A 24234-nucleotide genomic window follows, 5' to 3' on the forward strand; every position below is an offset into this window, starting at 1 on the left:
TGGATGACAACATCTGACTTCTGAACAATCGGCTTGCTTATGGTTGATGAAATTGCCTCAGAAGTGGTTATAAGTCATAGAACTATTCATTTCATTATCACTAAGCATCTTGAGTTTCACGAAGTTTATAGGTTGGTTCCAAGACTTTTGACCCAAAATCAGAAACGGGTCTGATGGAAAATTTTTCAAAGGTTTCAGAATCAATTTCGACAACAGGTAAATGATTTTTGCTTTGAATATTCACATGTGATGAGATATGGTTCCATCAATAATCTGTCTAGTCAAAATTGGTGAGTATGGAATGGCATAAGTGTGGCGAGCCTTACCCTGTAAAGGCGAAAATGCATCAGTCAGCTGGAAAAATCCTTGCAGTTATCTTTTGAGAACTGGAAAGTGGTATTTCATATAAATTTTCTCTATGAATATCCCTCTGTGAAGGCTATATATTACTGCCAGCTCTTTGACAAAGTGAAAGCTGTTTTCAGGAACAAAAGGCCTCATCAGCCAATTAGAGATTGCGATTCTTCTTCATGACAATGCTAGAGACATAGTTGTTATAACTTGGGATAAATTAGACAAAATCTACTGGAAACCTTAGAACATCCACTGTACAGTTGAGATTTATCCCTGCAATTTCTTTTTGTTTGAGCTGTTGAAGGAGGTGCTGGGAGAACTTTGATTCCAGAGCGATAATGAAGTAGTGGAGTATGTGCACAATTGGCTCTTGACTTTTCTTAAAACTTCCTATGAAGGCAGGATCTATAAGCTCCCAAAACATATAGGATTTCAATAAAGAAAAGCAGTAAATATGTTTTGTATTTTTATTCGACAAAGGTCAGGTTTATATTTCACTGACCATCATATATACTTTTCCTTCCCATTATACTTTTTTCACTATTTGAAATTTATATTGTAGAACATTTTGGAAATTATTTTATATTTTCTGAACTAACATTTAACAGTTCAATTTCAAGTGAATTGAAGCGACTTGTGTTTCTAGAAGACAAGAAATTGCTTTTCTTTTTTTAAATGTTGTCATTCTATTTTCATTCTTAGAGTGGATGAATACATACAATATAAATATATAAATAAAATACTATTTTATTTTTTTTAAAAAAGATGTACATTTTGTATGAAAATTAAAAAAAAAATTGTGAAAACTATAAATACCCACATAACAAGAGCCTTTAGTTCATGTTTGATAGCAATCTCTTACATTGATTTTCTGTATTCCTTTTATTATTTTAAGGCAATGTTTTTCACCTTTATTTTTCTTATGAACTTTTATTCATATGAGTAACATTTTTTCTTGACCTACCTGTATTTTAAATAAAGGTAGATGTAAACAGAATAAAATTAACTTTAAAAAAACCAACATGAAAAGAATTATTTATAAATTTAATTAAGGGCTAGTAAGTTGTCGATAGTTATTTTTCTTTTTGTGCCAGTTTCAGAGATTAAAAATGTAAAGAAAGGATTGAAAAAGTGGTACTTTAAATCTTTTGCAGGCTACTGTTTTAAGTCTGTTTTATTTTGTATTTTAGTTTATTTTATCTTTTGGTTTTTATGTCATTCTATATTAACATTTGTCTAATTTGTTATAAGCGCCTACATTTTGCAGATTGTAAGAGCTATATCCTGTGACTTCTGACAACTCATAGAAAGTATGAGTTTTTCAGGTGTTTTATCATTTTTATTTCAATTTCTTGTATAGTTTATTTTGTGAAATGTTTACATGACACATGTTTTTATATAGTTAGTTATCTATTGTAATGAATACAGAAGCATGCAAATTAATCCAAACATAGGGAATTGTTTATTTATTTCTATGTTGTGGCTACACTGCTTGACCTCACTCATTGTTTAAGTTGTCTGTGTAGTTAAGATTATTGTTTTTTAATTATTTAGCAATTTTCATGTTATAGTCTTTTGTGAAAGTTTTATTTCATTTTTTTATTATAAAATCATATTTTTTGTTTTGTGTGTCTTGAATGTATAATAATGGATGTAACTTAAAGTACTTAAAAATTGTTTCTCTGAGCATACCAGTATGACACAACAATAAATAGCATCTGAGTGTGGTGCTGGATTAGGGAGAGTGGATGCTATTTTAAAACAATTAAAAGAAACTGATTCCTTTCAAGGTAAATGTGACCATAAAAGAAAAACTACTCCAACCCAGGATTGGTTATTAGTGAGAAAAAGTAAACTTGAACCCAAAATTATCTGCTGTGGTCTTAAATTGAGAATTAGCATTCAGTGGAACATATTTACTTGTTACAACTATTAGAAACCAACTTCTTGCACCAGGGCAAAATGTGCTTGTGGGCCAAAACACATGCTAATTTTGGACCAAAGAAGACTGGAAAAATAGTTTCCAACAAGTAACATATTTATGTTCTGGGTCAAAGTGTCCTATAGATTAGAAAAGCATCAAATGAAAATACATATACACATTGGCTCATGTCCAAAAATGAGTTAAATAGGCACAGAAAAAGATGTTTTGTGGTTGTTTCACATTTAAAGGTTCTTGTTCATTACTTCCAGTAGATAGTATGTTGAAAAATGGTGGCTATATTAAGATTTTAAAGACAGGGTTGTGACACAACCTCAAAACAAATTTCTACAAGGAAACATTGTATTCTAAAAACATTTGGCACCATGCCATACTGCCAAAAAAAAGTGGAAAACGTTTTCAAAGAACAAAACATTAAAGTTCTCCCATGGCTAGACAATTCTCTGGAGTTAAACTTAATTGTAAATTTTTGGGCAATAATCAAAAAAGACTCAAAATGAATTGCACCACAACAAAAATTAACCTCATTAAAGAAATAATATTGATATGATTTCACAATAAAGAAATCAAAAAATGTATAGTACACTTGTTTAATCGATGCCAAATCATGTATGTGAAATAATTAAGAATAAAGGAGGACTTATTAATTACTAGATATTCACAAATTGTACAAGGTGGGTGGGAAGTCTGTTTATGCTAGTTATGAAATTTTTAGGATAGGTGCAACTTACCTTCCATGGAACTAAAACGTCTGTGTGGGTTCTGCTATTTTCAAAGCACAGCTGTGTATGATGTGCTTCCACTTATGATTGGTCATCTGCAACAGTGTATCAGGGGTGATCATTTCAAATGTTGAATGAAAAACATCTTGGAACTGCTCATTGTTGACATATGTAGGTTTTTGGATCTTGTCTTTTATAAAACCCCAGAGTTCATTGTCAGGTGTGGTGAGGTCATGACTTTTTGCTGACCAAAGCAATGGAGCCAGTAACTCTCTGCTCTGTGTCCAATCCAATGACTCAGAAAAGTTTCATTGAGGCTGCAGACATTCAAAGGAAAATGAACTGAAGTACTTTTTTTTTTACCTCCAGAATCACCGTTAGGGCTAGTTTCAGAGGATGAGATGAATGACAATTTTTGTAGCATGTGAAAATGCCATGCCTGACTAGGATTTGAACCCAGGACCTCTGAATGAAAGGTCAAGACGCTACCACTCATGTTAAAGAGACTGGCTGCACTGAAGTACTGTCTTGCTGAAACATAACTGTCAGCGATTCCTTTTGCCATTAATTCTGAAAATAACCACTCATCAATCATTCTCAGATAACTGTGTTGATTAATTGCATCATTGAAAAAAAAGGACCAAGGAGATGTTCAGCTGTCATCCCAACCCAAATCATAACACGATTCAAATGGTATTCAATTTCCTCAAAAAACAGGAATTGTCTTTCGCCCAGAAAAAAATTTTAGTTACAAGAACTTTGATAAATTACACACTTGTCTGAGAACATGACGTTCTTTTTATTGTTTGTTCTTGTAAAGCATTCAAGCAATAACTGGTACATACACACATCGATCAAGGTCATTGTCACTTAACTCATTAAGTATGGCTGGATAAAAACATTTAACTTTCAAGTCCTTCCACATATGGTCTCGTATTGTCAATCTTAGAATGCTTGATTTTGCAGAACATTGGCGTGTGTTGATTTCATAGGTGATCATTGAATGATGTCTTCGCAGCAGCTGTCTCAGCTCAGTGCTTGGTCTTCTTGGCCTTCTTCTCTTACGTCAGTAACATTTGCCGTGATTGTGATGATTTCCCAAAACACATAAATAAGTCATTCATAATGTTCTCAATGTTTTACCAGTGTGTGAACATTCATACCACATATAAGCTAACAAACACTCTTTGACAGTGTATGCACTTGTATCCACCATCATTCCTCACTTGACTGTGACTAAGGTCATCCCACCACCAATGAACACACCAGATGATCCACACCACTGCTTATCCTCCCAACCTTTTCCAGGAGCAGTGAGAATTGGTGGCAGCAGTATAGCCTGATTAAGTAGGATTTATTATAGTGTAAAGGGACCTCCCACCCACCCCATACAGGTATGATTTTTTTTTCTAAATAACATTACTTTTTATTAAATAAAATTTGTGTTCAGATTAATTTGCGTGCTACTGTATTATAATTTTAATTTAGAAGTTTTGGTAAAATGTTTGTATGAAACATATAAAGGCAAAATACTAAAATGTAAGGAATGTGAAATGAAAGGAAAGAGGGTAGTGAAAAGGAAACTAAAACTTACTGGAAGTAATAGGTATGTATTTGGAGAAAAGACGAATTACTGCCATAGATAATTTTTTAGTAGTAAAAATCAGTATAGGTCTTCAATTTGATTTATAACTGCTCCATTTAATGCTATTTTAATAGTCTTAATATAGCTAAGGTTACTGAAATCCTTTAATTTATTGAATGTAAAGTAATTAGTTATATAAAGTTGAAGGTAATCTGAATCATTTATTTAATCATATATTGGTTACTGGGTAAAACATTAAATTGCATTCTTACAGCCTGATGATTCCTCAACATTTGGAATTTCATGTTTCATAGAGTAGAATTGTGGATAATTGAAGTAAGGTAAAACGCCTACCGCCAAAGGCTTGTTTAATGAATTGGTTCCTAAGAAAGGTCAGTAAGAATAAAAGACTGGGTTCAGTTCACTGCATATTTATGACATTTTTAGAGGCTACTGAGTATAGCAGTCAATGCCGATAAAATGTAAAAATTATTTTATGTCGTTATACTTCATTCATTTGCATTTGATTTATTTAATAATTTTAGCACCCTTATAACTTTTTTCTGCCTTTTTTTACATGCTTACTTACCATAACTTTTGTCCGTACTAGGAAATGAATGTTTATTTATTTTTTATAGATTGCTGGAGCACTTGCAACAGCTGGTAAATCTTTGGAACATATAGCAAATACATGCAGACAAATCATTGTTAATTTTGGAACTGTTGGTATATGCAGCTCACCTTGTACTGTACCAGGTGCTCCTACACCATTGTTTACATTGCCTGTTCATCAATTAGAATTTGGAGTTGGAATACATGGTGAAGCAGGAGTATCAAAAATTAATGTAATATATTTTTATTAGTAGAATGGGTTTATATAAAGACCATTAAGATCAGTTTGAAAATTACTAAATTAAAATATTGAAGGATCCATTTGTTAGATATAAAGTTGGACCGTTAAAAAATATTAGTTAGAATAAACTTGTTCAAGAATTAACCACTCTATTAACAGCAAGAAAACCATGAGCTTAGTTTTATGACAACTATGTTGACATTCACAATGAGCCCAGCATGTCTTGATCCCTCTTGTAGTTGTTGAAAGCTTTCCCCTAAAACTCTCCTACTTCTGGTCACCAAGACAATATCGTCAGCATATGCCATACAACATCCTAATTATGATGTAGCCACCTTGGTTAATTACTATATTTTTCATCCTTCTCTCCAGGACAGTATTAAAATATATGGTTAATAATATATTTAAATATATTTAATTAAATATATGGTCAATACATACATCACCCTGTCTTAACCTCGCATTAGCACGAAAACTATCAGACAACATTCCTTGTATCTTTACTTTGTAATCAGTAGTATAAATCATCCTAACTGATCTCACAAGCTTGCATGGTACTCTGAATACAATCACTACATTAAATAAACTCTCCCTTTTAACACTATCGAAAGCCTGCTTGTAATTAACGTATAGATTGTGCAGGTCTACATTAAATTTGTGACACTTTTCCAGATCGTATGGATTGCAAATACATGGTCTGTACATGATCTATTCTGCTTAAATCCACACCGGTGGTCTTGAACAACTTTTTGTAAGGATAAAAAGGGAATTTGATAGGAGAGATGAAACAGATTGTTGAAAGATGGAGGGAGTATTTTTGCAAGCTGCTGAATAGTGATTGTGAGGAGGTCGAAGAAGAGGAAGAAATATATTTTATTGGGCTGGTTCTCTTTCAGAAAGATACTCAGCTTAAAAGTGCATAGCAATTTTGACATAAAGTTAGAAAGCTCTTGATTTTTCTGAAAAACAATTACAGAATAATTGCACATTTCATTATTGATTAAAAAACAGTTTATTTTAGTTTGAGTTCGATTATGACACATGCATTCTAAATATTAATATTAATGATATTTGAAAAATCTTGTTGCAGTAATAATGAATTAATATGGTCCACTTAAAGTTACAAAACAAATAATTGTCACAAATATTATTTCCCTGATTGTATTCTATTTTTTTTTATGTTTGTCTCATAACTGATATTGTGTTAGTTGACCAATTAACTTATTTTTAATTTCATCTTTAATTTATGGTAGTCAGCTACCTCCCCAGTGGTTTTATATTATAAAATTGACATAAGATTTGTTTTGGCACATTAATCTGACCAGTGAACCATTACTTTTTCAAATTACAATTTAAAAATATACGAGGTGTGTTCAAAAAGTAACGAGAATTTTGAAATTTTGTGAGTTATATTAGTTTGATCCTGTGGGTTTTTTCATTGTTCTATTGATAATTATGTCTGAAGAGTATCTGTACATTTTTAGCCATATTGGATGTTTAGTCTATTGTCATCAGTCAAAAGGATAACACGTGTTTCGGTATGATCGGCAATTTCTTATTTGTATAAATAATGGATCAGAGAATTAGTATTAAATTTTGCTATAAGAATGGAATAAAGTGTAGCAATGTTTTAAAAATGTTAAATATTACTTTTGGTGAGTCTGCTGCAAGTAAAGCAAGGGTTTATGAGTGGTATAAGCATTTCCAAACAGGTCGTGAAGACGTTGATGACGAGCACCCCAGACGCCTCAGTACATCAACAACCGATGAAAACATGGAAAAAGTGAAAGAAATGATTATGATTACTACTCTTGACTCTTAAGTTGCTTTTATCCATTCTCCTTGACTAGAATAATAATTTTACATAAGTATTACATTTTTACTTATTGCTTAATTTTTTCTCCTCATAAAGTACTTCACAGACATCTTTGCATCATTTCAAATTTATGTAAAAATTTAAATTGGAAACGTACCAAAATATTAAAAATGTAAAGATGTATATTTATCATCTCAGTCTGTATAAAATTAATTGAATTTTCATTTTTTTAAAATTATATTCATCTGTTAGGAAGTAATATGCTAGACTATTTATTAAAATAGATTAAATATTTTACTATCATTCAGTGTGAACAACAACATGCAATTAGGAAATTTAGATTCTATACTACAAGTGGTGAGAAATGGCTTAATTTATAACTTGTACAGTGGCCACAGCACAAGTGAATTCATCCCTCTTGGCCACCTTCCCTTCTTATTAATTTAAATTGCCATTCTCTTATTGGAAATATTTTTTTATTATATTCTCTAAACATTATGTAACCATTTTAGTTAAAAATCTGTAATTATTTTTAGTATAGGTTGTACTATTTAGAGTGGCGTTGGTATTTTGATTCTCAATTTTGTCATTTTTTGTATAGTGTAACTGCTCTTCTCAAACATCTTTTTTTTGGGATTGCAACCATCATTTTCCATGATTTTCTCTAATTCATAGGAATAATATATATATATTTCTATACTAAGAGGGCATAGCATGATATGTACAATCTTTTAAATTATACAAAAGAATAAAAATAACATTTGTGAAGGAATTAAAAATTACAAATACGGCTACGGTAATTGTTTCTTTTTTGATTAATGCATAAATATTTGTAAACATAACCTCTAATAGAAAAATAGCTATTTTATATTATATTGCTGTTTATTTTCCAATTTTTCAACTATTTTTATGTTTTGCCTGCTTCGTGAGATGTGTAAAGGTGGAAATAGCATGATTGCAAAGTACCACAGGTAATAATTTTTTGTTGATTTGCTGTAACATATTTATTATTCTTCAATTTATTGTATATTATTAAAGGTATAATTTATTTTTTTTTTGTGTTATCCTCTTATCACAAATTGAAAAACACAAATATGAAATTATTATTAAAATTACAAAATAGAAAAATTATGTACTTCTAATTAAGAATAATAAGTACACTACTCTTTTCAACAAACTCTTTTTACCTTTTTTATTCAAAAATCAACTTTATACAAATTGAACTACCACTAAGTGATGACAACAAGCATACTTACTGCCTTCTTTTTAACAAACCGTTACCTCTACTTAGCATTGTTTATTGGCACATACTACAAATCAGTCTGAGTAATCTGAAAATAAATAAGCAATAAAAAATAATAAAAACTACAATTTTATATATGAACAATATAATTTCTTTTTAAAATATAAATTAAAAAAATTCAGAAAATAGGTTTTAGATCCAAAGTAATAGTAAAAGTAAATAGTAACAAAACTTCAAGTTAAAACTAATGTTTACAGGAATGAAATAGTGACAGTTAATACCAAATGCTAAGAATATTCTGAAAATTTCATATCACTGTCTGTCTGTTGATTCCAGTTAAGTTATTAATTGAAATTGATAATTAATTTCTTTTTCAATTTTTTGTAAAAATCATGACACTCTTGCAATCAATCAAGTCCTTTTTCTGTTTGGGGTTTATTGAAAAAGTAGTCATAAGTGCAATGGTACACTTTCTGGCAACAATGGCCTCTCTGTTTTTTCTTTTGAAGTCCATGATTTTAAATGGTTCATCATATACAGTGTACTTATATTTTATTTCACTAAATACATTTTTTAGTAACTGAGCCATTTTATATCAGACCATTTAAGTTTATTGCCATGTTCATCTACAATTTTTTTTAATTGGCTAATTTTTAAAAATTTAGATCTTAGAATTTCAATAACTGAGAAAGAATTTTTTTTTCTAACTGTGCATACGAAATAAAACCAGTTCAGAGTACCATTATAGGAATTCCAGTCTGTTTTTTAGCTCTCTCTATACAAGCATGATTGTTATTATATTCTGAACTTGTACGCTCTGGAAGTAAAAATTTCTGGTCAATTATTTTTCTTGTTGATATTTTCAGTAAACCAATGAAAGCGTAGCTGCCATATTTGAACGGTTTTTTTGTTTACCATACGTGTCTAAATATGTGATCATTAAATGAAATGACTTAAACATGGTGGCAGACTTTTTTTATACAAGCAATTTGCCATTTGGCCAGATCTTCTTCCACCTATAGCCTTATGCCTAATGTTGTTGCATTCCGTACTTCTCTCTTCTGAAGTATCTTATTCAGTGAAATTGTGTTTTGAAAGTTAACATTTATAGTAAGCTACAACGCTAGACAGAAATGGAAAGTTTAAAACTTGATGATCGAAAAATATAACTCTTTTTGCTGGAATTTCAAAACAAAACCTTTTTATCGTTACCCTTTTTACTATACTCATTATCAGCCAATCTGAATTATATTCATCAGACTCTTTTATTAGAATTTAATATGAACTGACATCTTTATTAAAACCCTTTTACTTCTTCATGTTCAGAAATCTGTTTTACAAATTCCAGTATTGTCTAATGTCTAATTTGTATTTTATCATTCTAAGTACCTATTAACTCAATTTAATTGAAAAAATATTTGCTCTCAATCTTTGCTATTACAGTAAGCATATGTTAATTACTATATTGTTATGAAAATTTAGCAACATGCATTATCATGTATTTTTTTATGATTTAGGTTATCTAATCCTTCAAGAAGCAGTAAAAAATTTATTAAAACAAGTTTATGTAAAACTGCTATTTCTGTAAATCAAACTTTCTCTTTTCATAATAGCTTCTTTAAAAAATTACTTTGTATAAAGCTTATTTTTTCACATAATAAATTTATTTATTTAGAGTGCTGAACAAATACAGTTTGAGATTTGTCTATATACTAACTACTTTTTTAATAAAATTACAGTGATAAATATATTAAATTTAATTAATTATAGCATAAAAAGAGGGCCTTGTAAAGAGACTAAAATTCATTAGGAATATAGTACTTATTTTTTTTAAATATAATACTATATTTTTTAACTTAGTGTTATAAATACACAAGGAATTATCTTAAACCAATAATAAATGAATACATTTTTACCAGAATACATTTTTTTTTGAAGCTGAAGAATATCTTAAAACATTCTTTTGCAATAAAAGCATATAATCTTTAACAGATTTAACAGGATTTCCCTGTAATTAAATTCAAACTGGCTGAATAAGGTCACAAAATGAATTAATTAATGGTTTAACTGATAGCAAATTTGACAATAATTTAAATATATATGGTACATACGCATTATCAGTGGGGAATAGTGCTCTTGGTTTTGTTTCAAATTTTATACAGTATTGCTGATTTTGAACTTAAAACCCCCCCTCTATCTGCAGAAAATTTCTTACTGAATATCTTATACTGTGGCATTGTGAAGTATTTTGTATCAGTGGAATATCTACACTGAACAGTAAATTATATTAAGGATTAATGTTGTTATTGTTAATAGCACTATTACAATGCTTCATTTAATCAGTTTGCTCTCACATTATTAATTTATTTTTATCTCTTTATCATTAACAGAAATAAATGGAAGACTGCAAGTTTTAAAACGCAGTAATAATTAACACAAAATGTTAGTTACTTTTACATTTGCTATCAATAATGATAGCAAATATAAAAATGATATCAAATGCTGCTATAAAGCAGCATTTGATTAGATGCTTATCAAATTTTTTTGAATAAAATTTTGTAAAATTTGCTTTCACTTAACCAAAGCTTTCAATCATATTCAATATTATATAATGTATAGTATTTTAGAATATATTTTTTACATAAATGTAATTGATATGATCATCTTCAGTAAGTGCCTCATCTAATTACATCACCAAGAATTTAATTACATTACACTTATACAATCGTACAAAATAGTTTTCTTAATATTGTTCCTGCTTTTAAATCTTTTAATATTAATTTTTGAGGTATTAATTAACTATTATTAAATTATGTTTGAATCGAATTTATTAGTTATTACACATTGCTAAATAGCACAAGCATATTTTTATTACAAGTTAACACAAAACATGTCATCCTTGTATGAGATGAATATGAGTATATTTATTTTGCTGATATAATTTATATTCATAAAAAACAAAAGTGGAATCAAAACAGATCTGGATATACCACACTTAATAATGTGCACTTTAATCTCTGTCTGGTTGTTAAATTATTATCTTTTTTACATTGCTGGCTGTTATTGAAATATGACCTAATTTCATTTAAAACTGCAATCTAATATTGTACTTTTCTAAAATACTATGCATTATATAATATTGATTATGATTGAAAGGGGAATGAAAATAATACTTCTGGCTTTGTGATTCATCTAAGAGGACATTATATATATATATAATATGTAGAGGTATATTTTCTAAGTCCAGCTATTTAAAAATAAGAATACTAAAACTTAACAGTATTTTTATAATTGATGATTAGAAAAATATATATATTCTAGATAATAGAAATTTTAGCTCTTTTGTTTTCAATGTTTTAAACTTTGTTTATGAGTTTGAAATATAAGAAGTAAAAAGAAACATTTTTCTGCCATATTTGACATTAGAAAAAAAAAACATGTAGTTACATGTTCTGAAATGTTTTTCTTTTTCTATTTCAGTTACGTCCTGCCAGTGAAATAGTAGATATTTTGATTAGGAAAATTGTAAATTCACTTATTCTGAAATATGGTGATGAAGTATGTGTGATAATTAATAATCTAGGTGGGTCTTCACAGATGGAAGGCTACATAGTAGGCAATGAAGTTAATAAGTTATTAGGTGAGTTCATATTTTTTTAAGTGAAATAAGAGTGATTAATAATTTTTAGATTCTTGTTGATCAACTGTTTTACTTCAAAATAAAAATTCAGTTGCAATCTTTTAGGTATTAAAATTCTTATTACAAATGTGTGTTATACTCAAATGTAGATTTTTTGACACTAATGTCGTCTTCTTTCTGAATTGCTTCTGGTTGTTTCATTTAGTGCTTCATAATTTCAGTTTCTTTTTCAAATCATTGGTACTTTTTTCTGTATTATTATTTTAAAAATGACTTTTTACAACAGGTAAATTGAAATACACTTGGAGCAGTTAAATGAAGCCACTATGTATTCTGTATTCTCATATACATTTATTTGTACATAGTGTATTTAGCTTACAATAAAATTTGAAACTGTCACATTTACGTATTAATGTCATTATGAGCCTTGGACTGAACAAGATTTAATGCTGTTTACCCTTGCATTTCAAGCTTCAAATCAGAATCCAGTCACTCATCATGCTCTCTTAGGGATGCATTTATCACAACATTCAACACAGCTTTACAGAGAATAATGGGTTTTTGTAGGTGTAGGTGTGGTTAGGGGCCCACATAAGTTTCAAGCACGGTAATCATACCTGAAACTTATACCTTGGAAAATCATCCAGTTCCAACCCTGTCACTTTGAAGCAAGATCACCCCCCAACCCATAAGCAACCCACCATATAGACTTAGACCAGTCTCATACTACTTGTTAGCAACATGAGCACCAAATCTGCTCTTTGCAGAGTCCAGGTAAAATAGAACTCTTTCGGCTTGTTCTGACTAATAGGATTTACTGCTAATAACAAAAACCCAGATTTCAATTAATTAACATAGTCAGCACTGTAATATAACCGCTATTCCTCTCGAGGTTAACAGCTGCCCATGGTACCAAAGATTTTATTCAGTGTGTTTGCATAGATCAATGACCAGTCATATACTCCCTGAATTCAGGTCCTTGCAGGGATTGATATAAATAATAAATGAACAGATACAACTCAAGTACTTTTTGACAAACATCCTAAATATTTGTCTTTCTAATTAACATTTGCACCGGCTGATACAAATAAAACTAGCACGCCAGTTTCACTAAAGATAGACATTAGAGCAACTGAACTGATGCGACATAAGTTAAAAACTGTTTAAGTAAATTTAATCCAGTTCTCATTAAAAATTAATGTCTTATATTGAATAAAAAAAATCTTATTATAACATGTAAAAGATAGACCTGGAATATTTTGACTTTGCTTTTACCACCAATCTTATTGTATTAGAGATGTTGAATAGAATTTTTTTCTGGAACATCTTATGCATGAATTATGTATGTCATGCCTGGGCATTCGTATAGCTTAACGGTGTTGCTATAAATTTACAGCATTTAATTGTACAACTGATTATCTCAGTTTTCTTTGTAAATATGGAATCTGGTGTTTCTTAACAATCTGAAGTAAAGCATTTGTAGTTGTTAGAACGTCTTAGGAGTATTGTTTATGCCAAGATCATTTGCCCTACTGAAATTCATTATGAAATTGTCATACTACATAAAAATGTGTTCATAAATAAGTGTCATTATCAATGGAAATGTGTTCATAAATACATTCATAGTATTTATTTATTGTTGGAAGATAGATGTATATAATCTGGCTGCTTATTATCAAGGTGATCTCCTAAACAAGATTGATGTTTACAGTCACGAACATGTACAATTCATTACTAAAGATGATTCACTACTGAACTTCATGAGACTTTTCCACATGTTTCAGAATCTCTCGTCTATTAAACTGAAAGAGATTTTTATTGATTTTTATTTTAATGAAGTGGATGTGATACTTATGGAGTAGTTGAACATGCAGTAGGCCAAATTCTGTGATGATTGGATTGCTAGTTAAGTTTACGCTGTACCATGATAAGGGGTTGAATTTTATGAAGGCAAGATAAAAAAATAATAAACAGTTGTTTATATTAGTAGGTGATTCAAAAGCCATGCAACCCAGAATTTGAAGATGTATCTTTTAACACAGAAAAATGTATAAAATCAATGTTACACTGTTGGCAACTGAATTTTTATGTTGAACACATCCTGACTCCCAGGGGAAGACACCCACTTTGTGATGATCCCAGTCACCACATCACTCCCTCTGTTCCTAGTCCAGATAGGCTTTACGGAAGGTCATATTTTAGACCCTCTAAACTTGATTACACAACACAGTCGTCAGTTTGGCCTCTGTCAGGATGCCATTGATGCAAATGCCTCTGCAGACATTTCCATCAGTGAATTTACACAACTTACTATCCCCTTCCTATGGCCTCTTCTAACCACGAAGGACTACCATTAACTGTGTAAGTTAATGGTTGAGGGGTGTATTCAACTATCAAATTGATTTTGAACTGATTTGGAAGCAAAATCCCTGTGCTTTCCTCTAACACCAAAGGTTTCACACTCTAATATATCTAACTTCAATTAGATTATACACTCAGATAATTACTTGAATGAATCTTTTAAACGCCAATAATACTATCCTTATACCAACAAAACAAGTGTTGATCGTAACAATGACAATTCTTTCTTATAATTCAATTTACTCAAATTCCTTTTGATTTACTTAAAAATAAAGATTCACAAATTTAATAAGCCTCTAATTAAAACATACCATATCTCTCTGCTCTGGTCTACTTTTGGGAGCAAGATCAATGCCTACATTCATCCAGACTGCAGTTCATCACAGAATTCTCCATATACCCATTCTCATCCTAACAGCGAATATCTCAGCTAAATGGGACTTGATGATCTTGGTGAAGTAGACAGCCAGCCAGGTGGGCCCCTAGCCACCTGGGTTGTTAATCTGTCTTTACATCTGTTTTTTCACATCATGTGGAAGATAGCATCACACCCCCTCAGCCATCTTCCACAGGGTTAAGAATCTAAGGAAGTCAGTGGAAAAATTCCATTCCCTTTCGGTTTTCTAATTAACTTAAAGATCAAAACCAGAATTGATTCTTGCAAGCTCTCTAGCTACTTTGGTACGTTCAGTTTAGTACCTGCGGCAGACATATTAGACATGGTGTACATCATCACTGGCCTTCACTCCAGACACAACTCTGAATTAATTAAGCCAAATCTGGTCAACCTATCTCAAAAAGCACCATAGCCAGAAAGAAACTGTGTAATATGCCGACTGAAGGAAATCCACCTAACTACCAGCATACTTCTCACATCAGGAAAAATACCATTGGACAATTCAGTCCACCTGACCTGCCACAAATGAAAACCTTGGTTGTCTATTTCTTTTATGCGCCCAGAGTTAAGTTGGCCTTCTTAGCATCATAATATAATTGGCACTCAGTCGCAAGGTATCAGTGGTCTTAATACCAGAAATAACAAGAATTGAATCTCAAGAGACAGTCCTACAGGCACCAAGCACAGATAATAGGAAAAATGCTGGGCTCATAATAAAATATTTCTACAACATTTGTATGTCATTCGATGAGCCCAGACAAGTGCAGCATACAGCATTATAGCTTCACATACACCCTTATATAGAACATGCATAGTTCTGAAATTTAGCCCCCAATTGGGGTGATCTGCTGCTCTCTGAACACCAAAGAAAGCAGAACAAGCCTTTTTGGCAGCATATTGAAAGTGCTCCTTCAATCAAACATTCTCATCAAGGATAACACATAAGTATTTCTACTGCGGGACATTCCTAATTCAATGACCTGCCATTGATGCACAAGGTTGTTTTGTAACAGCTAGTCCACCCTTGAGCAACATCATCGATGTTTTCTCTGGGCTAAACACCGTCTTATGTTATAAACTCCACAACTGTAGTATGTTGCAGCCTGAGCTGCCCTGAATTCAATCTCCTTTAACAAGCAAAAGCCAATCATCTGCATATGTGATGATGCAGCATCCACTGGGTAACCTCAACTACATTAAAGAATTGCATTCAACAAGCTTAAGCAGGAGTCCTAAAACACTACCCGGCAGACAAACTTTAGTTGCATTTTTCCTGCTTCTGATAAGTCATCTCAAGGATTAACGTCTCAATTGCTAAAATAACTGTATACAATCATGCTACATACAATCATGCTTTTGCAGCTGAAACAGGCCAGAGGGCCACCACAAATTATTAAAGCCCCTGATATTCAAAAAGATACCCAAGACATACTCAGATCCACAAGAGGAAACTATGTTCATGACCTTAAGAATAGCATCTTCTGTGACCCTGCCTAGGTGAAAATCATACTGATCATCCATCAACAACTTTCTAGAAATCAATCTTATCACTAATATACATTTCCTTCTCAAAAACCTTTCCAATAACTTGCATTATTGCTCCTCTTATAGGTGTTAAACACTTGTAAGAGGAGCTCACAGTTGGGTCCTTGTCATCACCTGTAAACAACAATTTTAGAACACCTTTTCTTAACACAGCATTTGCAACTTTACGTAAAGTCAGTCATACTCCTTTTGTAAAATATTTATTATACAGAGAAGTAAAATGACTTTTCACTAGAGCAATAAGTTTTTATTTTAGAGCATCTGCGAAAAATTTTTATTAAAGATGCAAGAATTGTTTCAAAATATGATTCATGTTCCTTAAAAATTGGATAAATTGAATGTAAAGTGTTTGCACAATTTTTTCAGAAAAATGGTTGAGGTAGGAATTGTGCACTCAATAATTCTTTAGGGGATTGGTTGAAGTTGTTGAACATTAAAATTAAATTGCTGCAATCTTCTGGAAAATATAAACTATATCATTTTACAAAGAGACTAATTCCTCACTCAGAATAACAATTTTAAAATAAACAGTGCTTAAAATTAGGATCTTATAAATTATTGTTTTTCAATGACTTAAAATATTAGGTAAAACAAATTAATTTACTTATGGAATGTAATTTGAATTGTTCACTAAAAGTATGCATATAATATTAGATTAATTGTAATTTCAGTGACATGGAAGCATGTAAGTGGCTACATTAATGCACAGAACTGCTGAATTTGAAGTAATATAATTCTACACCTGCTTCAAGAATGAATAAGAAATAAATGTTTTATCTACCTCTTTGTTGTTAAGTTGCTAATGTCATAACTGTAATAGTTGTAGGCAATCTGACATGAGTCATAATCACTCCTAAAAATAACACAGCTGCCTTTGAGAATAACAAGCATACCAATGCTAGTTTTACTAGGAAAAGTGGAGAGTAAAGTAGTGTCTCCCATTTCCTTCTTCATTGAACCAAATCTTTGGATACATATCAGCATACCAAAATGCAGGGGTATTCAGCCCTACAAGTTCATTCCATTCAACTAAGGAAATGACTCTTTAGTAGACATCTTTGCTCTCAGAGAAATCAACACTGACTGGTGCCTCTTGTGCATCCGGTGCTTTATATGAATCACATTCGTAAGTAAGACTGGGACAGACAGTGTAAAGCAATAAATTAATGTATGTTAAATTTAATTTAAACCTAACATAGTATGAATGTTAAAACCATTCAGTTATACGTAAAAACTATAATGGTTGTTTGAATTAGTAAAGTTTACTTACGTTTTTTAAAAAATTACGTTCTTATTTTAAAACTAACTTTACAATTCTTTGGGTCAGCCTAAGGTGAAATCCCATCTTTTATCTGATGTTTACTATGGAGCTCCTTTACAGTCCACTGCATTTTTGTTTAAATATTCTCATTGAACATTTAAATCCAAAGTGGCTTTTCAACAAATAGAACAACAATCCTTTGAAGTCCATATGAGCTCTTGTACAGTGACATCATTTTTTTTTTTATTGAATTAATGGTGTTGAAAAATGTAAATAATTTTTTACTTATTTGATTACAGAAAAAAAGGGTGTCATAATATCACGTTTGTATATCGGTACATTTATGACATCACTAGAGATGGGTGGTATACAAATCAGTTTATTAAGAACAACTGGACACGCAGACTGGTTAGAACATCTTGATGCTTATACTGAAGCTTCTGCATGGCCATCTAGTGTACTTTTAAAAGGAAAAACCACTTTTAAAATTGCAGATATGCCAGAAAAACCAGTTGCAGAGGTATAAAATATTTTCTTTATAAATTATTTTATGAATATTTTTCTTTAAAAAAATTATACATCAAATTACATTAAAAATATGCTTGTTGATTTTCGTCATTAGAACACATTGCCATTATTCCTGGATATTTTACTTGCTTCTAACGAGTGATAATGAGCAGCATGATGGAATATGTCCCAGTCTATTTCTTGTTTTTTTCATAATGTATTAATTTCTTTAATTACATTTTCAATAAATGATGTATTGCACTCATATTTTTAATGTATGTTGTTTGTGAATTTTTTAAATTTAGTTAGACATTTAGATACAGCATACAAAGATATATGTGTATATCTGTGTAAAATGAAGTCGGTGTTGTGTATAAGTATAAATTGCTTATTGAGGAAAACAAGGTATTTGTTTACAATTCATAACTTTCTCTTAAGAAGTTATGTAAATTTTAAGTTTCTTCTTTTTATTTTCATTTTATATATTCCTGAATAGCGCTTTTTAATTCTTCATATATAACTAAATTATAATTGTTGGGCATCAAAAAATTAACACAAAAATTGATTCTCAGACATTGTAAGAATATTATCCAATTGAAATTTAATAAAAGAAAACTATTTTACTATAGGTATTTAGATACAAGAAACAAGTGATGACAAAATTTAACGCTATTAAATATTGTTGTGAAATGTTAAGAATATACGTATTTCTAAGTAAAACTTTTACAGTTTTATATCTCTTTTTATGAGTAACTTATGCTCTTTTTTATGCCAGCAACTTTATGCCCTTTTTTGAATTTGCAGTAGGGAAAAGTTTTTGATTTTTTTAAAAATTCATTAAACTCGTTTGCTTGAGGTTAATACCAACAATTTGTTATATGAAAATTATTTTTTTAATATTTTAATTAAACTGAACATATAGCAACATTCATGTAAAGTAATGTTGATTAAAAAAAGGAAGTGGGAGGGGTAAAAAAGGATTTTCACACCTTATACAAAAGTAATTTAAAATTACTTATATATTTATTATTACTTTATGTATATACATATAGATTACTCATGTTTTACTATGGAAATATCTACATTAATCAGTGTGTTAGATATTTCATATTGCAATGATAAAATAAAAAAAATGTATAAGTTTTATAATGGAAAATAAAGAAAAATAAGTAAATGTGATAAGTAAACAGTTACAAGAAGCAAGCCACTTGTAATTAGTGAAACATTTTCACTTATAAGAAACAATTTTTTCATTACAGTAGTAAACAAGACATGCATTATTCAAGGATCATAGATTGTGTAAATATTTTTTAAAACTGCTCTGATGTGTGAAATATGAACTGTAGGTGATTCAGTCAATTATTTGAAAGTAAATCTATGATACTCAAGTTACATAAGAAGCAGGATAAATTCAAAACACATTTAAACTGCAGCTACAGTTACTATATGTATTGTGAGCATAGTACTGAAAGTGTTAAATAGGATATAACTTGAGTTTTGATAATTAATGTTTGTACTACTTTTTCACAAAATAAAAGACAAATAAAGTATTTAGAGGTCATATAACTTTAATTTCACAATTACAAAAATTACTTTTTGAAAGTAATTTTCTCTAACCTGGATGCATGCACCTTCTCAGATTCATGAAATTTTCAAGCTGATTTTATGTTATTCTTTAGTGTCTGACTATATTATTGTAGTTGACATGTAGAGCAACACAGAGTTTATTGAGTGTATGTAATAGAGCCTTTTATTCCTAGAGATGTATTCTTTTTGAAATACCTGTCAAACCCTTTATTAATTTTTTTTTTAATTCTACTTATTTTTAATTGCTTAATAATAAAATTCCAAATCAGTCATTATAAATATTAACAATTTTAATACCTAATTTTGACATTTCTGTATTTACTGGAATTTTCATCTAATATAGTGTTTCCTGAGTCCCATTTTAACTCGTACGTTTGACTATATTTTTAAAAATTATTTAAGCTGAAAGAAGTAGCAATTTGGTGTATATTGTACCCTTTTTTTACGTATTATACTGTATGTAATATACTTTGAGAATATGATTCCTTTTTTATGTCTTTGTTAATTATTTAACTTCATTGCTGTAATCAACAGGTTCTCTTGCTGAACCTGCAATAACTTTACAACAAAAATACATGGAATATTAGAGGACATTAGTCTCAAGTTTGCCAAGTGACATCCTATTATTTTCGCAGTTAAGTCAATATATGTCATTTTATAACCTCATACTGGTATGATCAACAGTGTCTAATAAATTTGGAAAACTCACTTGTATAAAATTTTGCATGAACCTCAGGAAATCGGATACCAAGACTTTGTCAGACCTTAAAGAACATACTTTTGGTCGTGTAAAGGTTTCAGAGTTTGTAGTTTCAGGAAAAGACACAAGGTAAATTTAAAAGTCTTCCATTAAGTACAATTTGCCAGCCACCTATAGGCACAGACCACTATCATTGACAACAACCTTGATGTATATGTACACAAAAAAGATGTTTATATGGTATCATAACACACTTGAACAGACACAATTAAATCCCACACAGTTTTCAACTACATTAACCCTTTGTGGGCGGTGATGTTTTGTGGCTGTGGACAGAAGACATTTTCAAAAAAAAAAATTCGCGCAAAAAATTAAAAATAACTTAAAACTATTTAAAGTACCTTAAAACATGGATTCATGGATAAAAACAACATATACCTTGTGTTTTTGCTGAATTCTGCCATTAATTGGTTAAGGAACATTGTTTAATTATCTTGCGAGAAAAAGTTTAAGTGAAAACAGCACATGTCTCACTGAGCACATTAGAATTTGCTAACTATAGGTGATGATTTTGGTTATGTTTTACATTGGGTTCTTTTCATGTAAAAGGCACTGAATAATAATAGTAACAGTAGTAACATTAATGCTAATATAATAACAATAGCAATTTTGAAGAAGTAGTGAACCTAGGCAGGGAATAGTATAATGGTTTTATTATTATTATATAAATAAAATGATTACTGTAATATTATAATAGTATAAATATTTTTATTCATTTCCTTCTGAATTTTTGTTTTGAAAATTTTGTTTGAATTCAAACGAAGCAAGCTGAAAATGAAGTTTTGGAAGGAACAGTTTGTAAACAAATTACTTAAAAATGAGTGAAAAGTGAAAAACACGAAAAAAATAATGCACGTGTCTTGTTACATATGCACAGTCATTGAACTCATCTGATAACTGAAGTAAAATGGTTCACAATCACATTGTATCAGGAATTCCCGCCTCAAAATGATTGAAGAACATCTCCTGGGATCTCTTGGAATTTATATGTAAGTACATGAAGACAAATAGCCGGACACATTCAGAGACTCGTATATGGGTTTCCACCCCACCGAGCGTAAGTACAAGTAGCCCATATATGGGTTTCCACCAATGAAGGGTTGAAAAGCCTTCAACCATTCTTCACCTGAGAATGACAAAGATGATTGAAACATCTCTTGATGTAAATTTTCTTAGAAATGTTTTTATGTAAGGTTTGGCTTGGTTTGGCAGTGGAAAAGATTTTCATTTTAAATTAATTTTACCAACCGTTATTATAAAAACATATCAACATATGAACATTAAGTTCATAGATTGGACATATTCTAATAGTTATTTTTTAGAAAATTCTTTGAGATAAAACTAGTAATCAAAAACTCTTTGTAAGACACTATAGTAAGTGTAAGGCATACTTTACTTTTCTGTGAAAGCATTTATAAGTAAGGCTTTTAATGAAAAAAAAAAAAATTGTCAGCAGGAAGGAAAGCGTATGTGGGCAAGTTTGTTACAATCTCCCAAATCTTTTTTTCTAGTATAATGGACCAATTTTTGAGCCAAAGGAAGCAGATATTTTTAGAAAATGTTTATATGATTTAGCAATTTGTTTACCACAACACGAAGAACGACTCAACAAGTTGGATAGTGGTTGCGGAGATGGTGATTGTGGTACAACATTTAAAATGTTTACTACAGGTAAGAAAGTAATCATTTTTAAAAATGTAAAAAAAAATTATTAAATAGCATGATGAGACATGATAACATTGATTTTCAATACTTTCTTCAGTGGTTGATATCAACACTTATACACTAGAGTTAGTAATAGAAAAAAAGTTAGAAAACATCTTAAGCATTGTAATTAAATTATACATTCAACCTATTTTGTTTTAATCTGTTTTTAAATTTCATATTGTTCAAGTGTGTTGAGATCACAGTTTCTAAGCATATAAATTTTGCTTGTTGGAGTTAGGCTTTGCTTATTGCAGTTAATGTTTTTTTTTATGTGTGATTTGTTTTTATCAGCTTATTTGCCAAAGTTGATTCAGTTGTACATATGTGTTTCTTGCAAACTTTGCATCAGGTCTTTAATAGGAATTACGCCAATCACTGCAGTTTAATTTTAATATGCCCGAGTTACTGTTTTGTCAATCTGTGTGTAGTTTGTTACATGATTTTGTTTTTCTTTTTTTGAAATTGACGCAGTAATAAATGATATTCCGTGAAAATGTTGACAATTTTGTAGGTATGATTGTTGGTTGATATAAATGAATAAATCATTATTCTGATTAGAATTACGTACATCAGTATAACAAATATAAAAACAAATTATAATATAAAAAATAGATATGATAAGTCCATATTAATTATTTAAATACAAACCCATGAAATAATGTTCAAAATTAAGTACATAAAATATAAAAAATTGAACAAAATAATTCACAATTCAGAAGCCATTATTATAAATTATGGGATACAGATAAGGCATTCAGCTGATGCGACTGAAGGGGAATCATGATAGGAGAACGAAGCACATATGTAAAACTAGTCTCCCATGCTCAGCCTGAATAAAATTTTCAATCTGGTCTTAAGGATCAGAATGCAATCCACTATTCCATCTAAAATCAAATCTAAATGTATAACCAACAAAATTAAACAAATACCCGCCCGATAAGAAAGACCTAGCAGCAAGGTACTGTTGTCTAAGCTCTGTGATTATAGTAGGGGATAACATAAATCTCATCTCCCACTATCTTTGCATTCCGTCCCTTCCAATGCAGATAAATTGTGATTTTTTTTTTTAATTAATATTTTTTTTAATTCACGTAGAGTAATATGGATATAGTTATTGTTTAATCACAAATGACTATTATTTTTAGAAAGATTACACTTTCATAAGTATAAATACAAGGACAAGTTAACATATTTATTTTTAAAAATATAGGTTTACGTGGTTCGTACTTACAGGCACCATAACAATCTGATATCCCATTTTTGTAGCTTAAAAACTCATTCTGATTTTTTGAAGGACCCCAAGAAATAACATTATACTTCATAATATACGTAGGCGTAATAAATAATTATGTTATCATTAATGGGAATTCTACTCATGGGATTAGTTATATTACCTCTACCTAAGAAGCACAATGCAGTATGTAGTTTATTTTGTTATCACATTTGATCTCTACCACCAACCACAGGCATCTAAATGTTTAAAGTGCTGAACTTTGTTAAATTCATCTCTCTAATCTAAAATCAAGCACCATCTTTTATACGTATGAAATTTTATAAAAAATAAAATAAAATGTATATAAAAAATATTAAGGTTGTGATTTCAGTTATGTGTTTTAGTTTACTATTTTTTTAATGACTCATGTAACTAGATAGTTTGGAAAGATATGTCAGTATAAAGAACGCACTAAATACTGCATCAGTCAGACTTGATGCTTGTTCCTCGCACAAATTCAAGAAACATATACAACTACCATACACAACATAATAAACTTTTGGAAATCATTAATAATAATCAGTAACACATACAAAAACATAAAACACAATTTGTAAATTTTACACATAATAGGTAAAAAATCAAGATCTCTATATACTTTCTGATGGGGAGTCTTACTCTTTAAGACTTTGTGGATTGGCGTCCCCACAGGCCTAGACTATGTAGCTTTTCTTTCCACTA

The 24234-nt window shown here is 30.2% G+C and overlaps 1 protein-coding gene across 8 annotated transcripts in view; it reads left to right on the plus strand.

Moving 5' to 3' along the window:
- Positions 1–24234, plus strand: part of LOC142328459 (PTS-dependent dihydroxyacetone kinase 1, dihydroxyacetone-binding subunit DhaK-like) — a 66296-nt gene that overhangs the window by 26639 nt on the left and 15423 nt on the right. For all 8 annotated transcript variants that reach the window (XM_075372252.1, XM_075372251.1, XM_075372250.1 and 5 more), the window contains 4 exons: positions 5242–5448; positions 11996–12155; positions 18019–18239; positions 22085–22244. In XM_075372252.1, coding sequence (XP_075228367.1) covers positions 5242–5448; positions 11996–12155; positions 18019–18239; positions 22085–22244 — 748 coding nt within the window. The remainder of the gene's footprint in view (positions 1–5241; positions 5449–11995; positions 12156–18018; positions 18240–22084; positions 22245–24234) is intronic.

The sequence above is a fragment of the Lycorma delicatula genome, chromosome 7 (assembly GCF_047948215.1).
Source record: "Lycorma delicatula isolate Av1 chromosome 7, ASM4794821v1, whole genome shotgun sequence".
Taxonomy (NCBI): Eukaryota; Metazoa; Arthropoda; class Insecta; order Hemiptera; family Fulgoridae; genus Lycorma; species Lycorma delicatula.